Below are 2,707 nucleotides of genomic sequence, written 5' to 3' on the forward strand. Positions count from 1 at the left end.
TGAAGGAAGAGGTCATTGCTATGGAAAGAGCCCTCACACTCCTGCTCCAGCCCCCTCACCAGGGCCATGAGCTCTGCCAGCTGTCCCTGCTGCTCTTCCCCTGAGGCCCTGTTATTAAAGGCACAGTACCTCCTCCCACACTCGTGGACCAGGCTGCGCAGGCTGTGGTTGTCAGTGTGGGTCACAAACTCATCCAAGGTCTCATTTGCCAGGTCTTCCTTGTGGGTGAAGAGGACGATCATGTGCCTCATGACTCCTGCCCCGAAGATCTCCTTCACCCTCCTCACGGCTAGGGTGTCCTGAGCTGTGAAGCGTCCCAGCTGGGCCACCAGCAGCAGCACGTGGGGTCCTGGGGCACACAGCAGGTAACAATCTCCAATGTCCTTGTCCATGTCTTGGTTCTGGGCCTTTGACCCAAAGATGGGGGGCGTGTCTACCACTAGCAGTCTCCTTCCCTTCCATGTGCCCATCTCTGCCTGGCTGGTCCTGGTCACTGACTGGGCTCCAAGCCTGGACTCAAATGCTTTTCGGCAGAGGATGCTGTTTCCTGTGGCGCTTTTCCCGCAGCCAGATTTACCCACCAGGAGGATCCTCAGGCAGCCCGATTCTGCTCCACAGTAGGCTTTCCCTCTCCCTGTGGACAAAAGTAGGTTTGTGCCTCACTCAGCAAGTCTTGGGCTTTGACGTCCTGGGTCCTTGCAGATATCTCCTGAAATCAATTGTCCACATTTCCAGAAAAATAGGTGCCATTCAAATGCTCCCAACTGTTTGCCTGTAATTTTAAGTGGTCCTTGGCTTTCATGAAGTCCCTGTTGGGAGCCCATTCTAGAACACATGAGCAGGGGGGAGCAGGGGTTGGGACTGCCACAGGAAGGAGAGGCTCTGTTCCATCTGGAACACAACAAATGTGCCGTTGCTGAAGAAAAGGTCCCTGTGCTCTCCCCTGGAGAATGCTCAGGGCAGCTCCCCAGAAAACTGGTTGTGAAATAAGTATGTGTTAGTTAAGGAGCAGGCAGAGATGAAGTCATGACTGACAGCCACCTCTTTTACCCACGATGCTCCAGACATACTGTGTGAATGTGCTCAGCCTATCCCCGCCCCCCTCACACCGAGGTTACTCCAGGTGGAAGAGCTGCCGTGGCTCACACTCAGAGACAGCTGGATTAGCCTAGGAAGCAAAGGGGCCCTTGGATTTGAGGTGGGGGATGGTGACAGTTAACATCAGGGAAATGATACAAAGTGGGTGGGTGCAGAAGGGTGGGAGAGAAGATGGTTAGAATCAGAAGCAGACATGTTAGAAAGGTCATCTATTGCTGGGCGTGGCCCAGGGCCTGTAACAAGAGGAGTGATGGAGGGACACCATGAAGACAAGAGCTCAGATCTCCAGCCTTGAAGGGGTGAGGACCCGGGGCTGTCCCATGAGTCCAAATGAGTTTTAAGTGCCCTTTACACTCCTAAAAATCTGTCATTTGGGGGAAAGCTGAGGGTGGCTCAGTGGTAGAGTATCCATCCGGCATTGTAAGGCTCGGGGCTCAATTCTCAGTATCACAGAAAACAAAATCTAGCTGATTCCCTTTACTCTGTGATGGTTTTAATTTCCCTTAGTGTTATGGGGTGTTCTGTAAGACATAATCACTTTAGGGCAACTTCCTTCCTCCCTCTCTCCCTCCCTCCCTTCTTACCCAACCCCCCCCCCCCTGTCTCTCTCTCAGCTGAGAGGAGATGAGGGAGGAAAGAGAAACTCTATCACTGTTGAGTTGCAGGCCCTTCTAACCCTGAACGTGTGTCAGAATCACGTTTCACCACATCGTGTGGAGGAGAGTGTCACCGTGGAGTGTGTGCGCGCATGTGTGTGTTTGCAAGCATGTGAGTCTGTGTGCATGTGTGTCTCTGTGCGTGTGTATGTGTATGCCTGTGTGTATGTATGTATGCATATGTGTACATGAACACAGCAGTGCCTTGGACACAGAGATCTGGAGACACAGGGGACAAACGGCAGTTGTCTTCTTCTTGATCTTGAGTGTCTGAACCTGTTTTGGGTCTCGGTCCCTTGAGGACCTTGGTGCTTTCTTACCTTCAACTATGGCTCCATATGTGCTTTTCTGGAGGCCTTCCATTTCTTCTGGAACCGAAACAGGAAAGAATTAAAGTCACGTCCACGTGGGAACTGGCGAGGAGCTTTGACTCAGGTAGCTCGGGGTAACTGTCCTCGCATGGCCATTTCCATGGCTAACTCTCGCACCTATGTTGACTGCAAACATCTGTAAGTAACTGGCTGGAGTGAGGCAGGGGCATCACAGCACAGTGTGCTATTGCTCCTCCTCACTCGTGGGAAAGCAGGCGTTTCCTGCAGATGAATGGATGATCTCCGCCAGGCTGGAAGTGTAAATCTGTGGAGCATTCTCGTATGAGCAAGAACGAGACAAAAAAAAAATCTTTAAAGATTTATTCTTACTATGTATCTTTTTTTATTCTATATTTTTTCGTCTGCATTTCTCCAAGTACAAATATGTTTTAAAACTACAAGGTTTTAAAAACCAGCTGACTAATCTGATCTGAGAGTTCATGCAGGGGTGGCTGGTGTCACAGACTAGACATAGACAAAGCCTGGCGATGGTGGCACACGCCTTTAATCCCAGCACTCGGGAGGCAGAGGCAGGCGGATCTCTGTGAGTTTGAGACCAGCCTGGTCTACAAGAGCTAGTTC

At 51.1% G+C, this 2,707-nt stretch overlaps 1 protein-coding gene across 1 annotated transcript in view; it reads right to left on the minus strand.

Moving 5' to 3' along the window:
* Positions 1 to 5: 5 nt before the first annotated feature.
* Positions 6 to 2,707, minus strand: part of LOC101991232 (GTPase IMAP family member 5) — a gene marked incomplete at its 3' end in the record, with an annotated part of 7,590 nt that continues 4,888 nt past the window's right edge. Inside the window, exons 2-3 of the mRNA XM_026789386.1 lie at positions 2,075 to 2,119; positions 6 to 634 (exon numbers count right to left, since the gene is read on the minus strand). Coding sequence (XP_026645187.1) covers positions 6 to 634; positions 2,075 to 2,117 — 672 coding nt within the window. The remainder of the gene's footprint in view (positions 635 to 2,074; positions 2,120 to 2,707) is intronic.

The sequence above is a fragment of the Microtus ochrogaster genome, unplaced genomic scaffold (assembly GCF_000317375.1).
Source record: "Microtus ochrogaster isolate Prairie Vole_2 unplaced genomic scaffold, MicOch1.0 UNK18, whole genome shotgun sequence".
NCBI classification, from domain to species: domain Eukaryota; kingdom Metazoa; phylum Chordata; class Mammalia; order Rodentia; family Cricetidae; genus Microtus; species Microtus ochrogaster.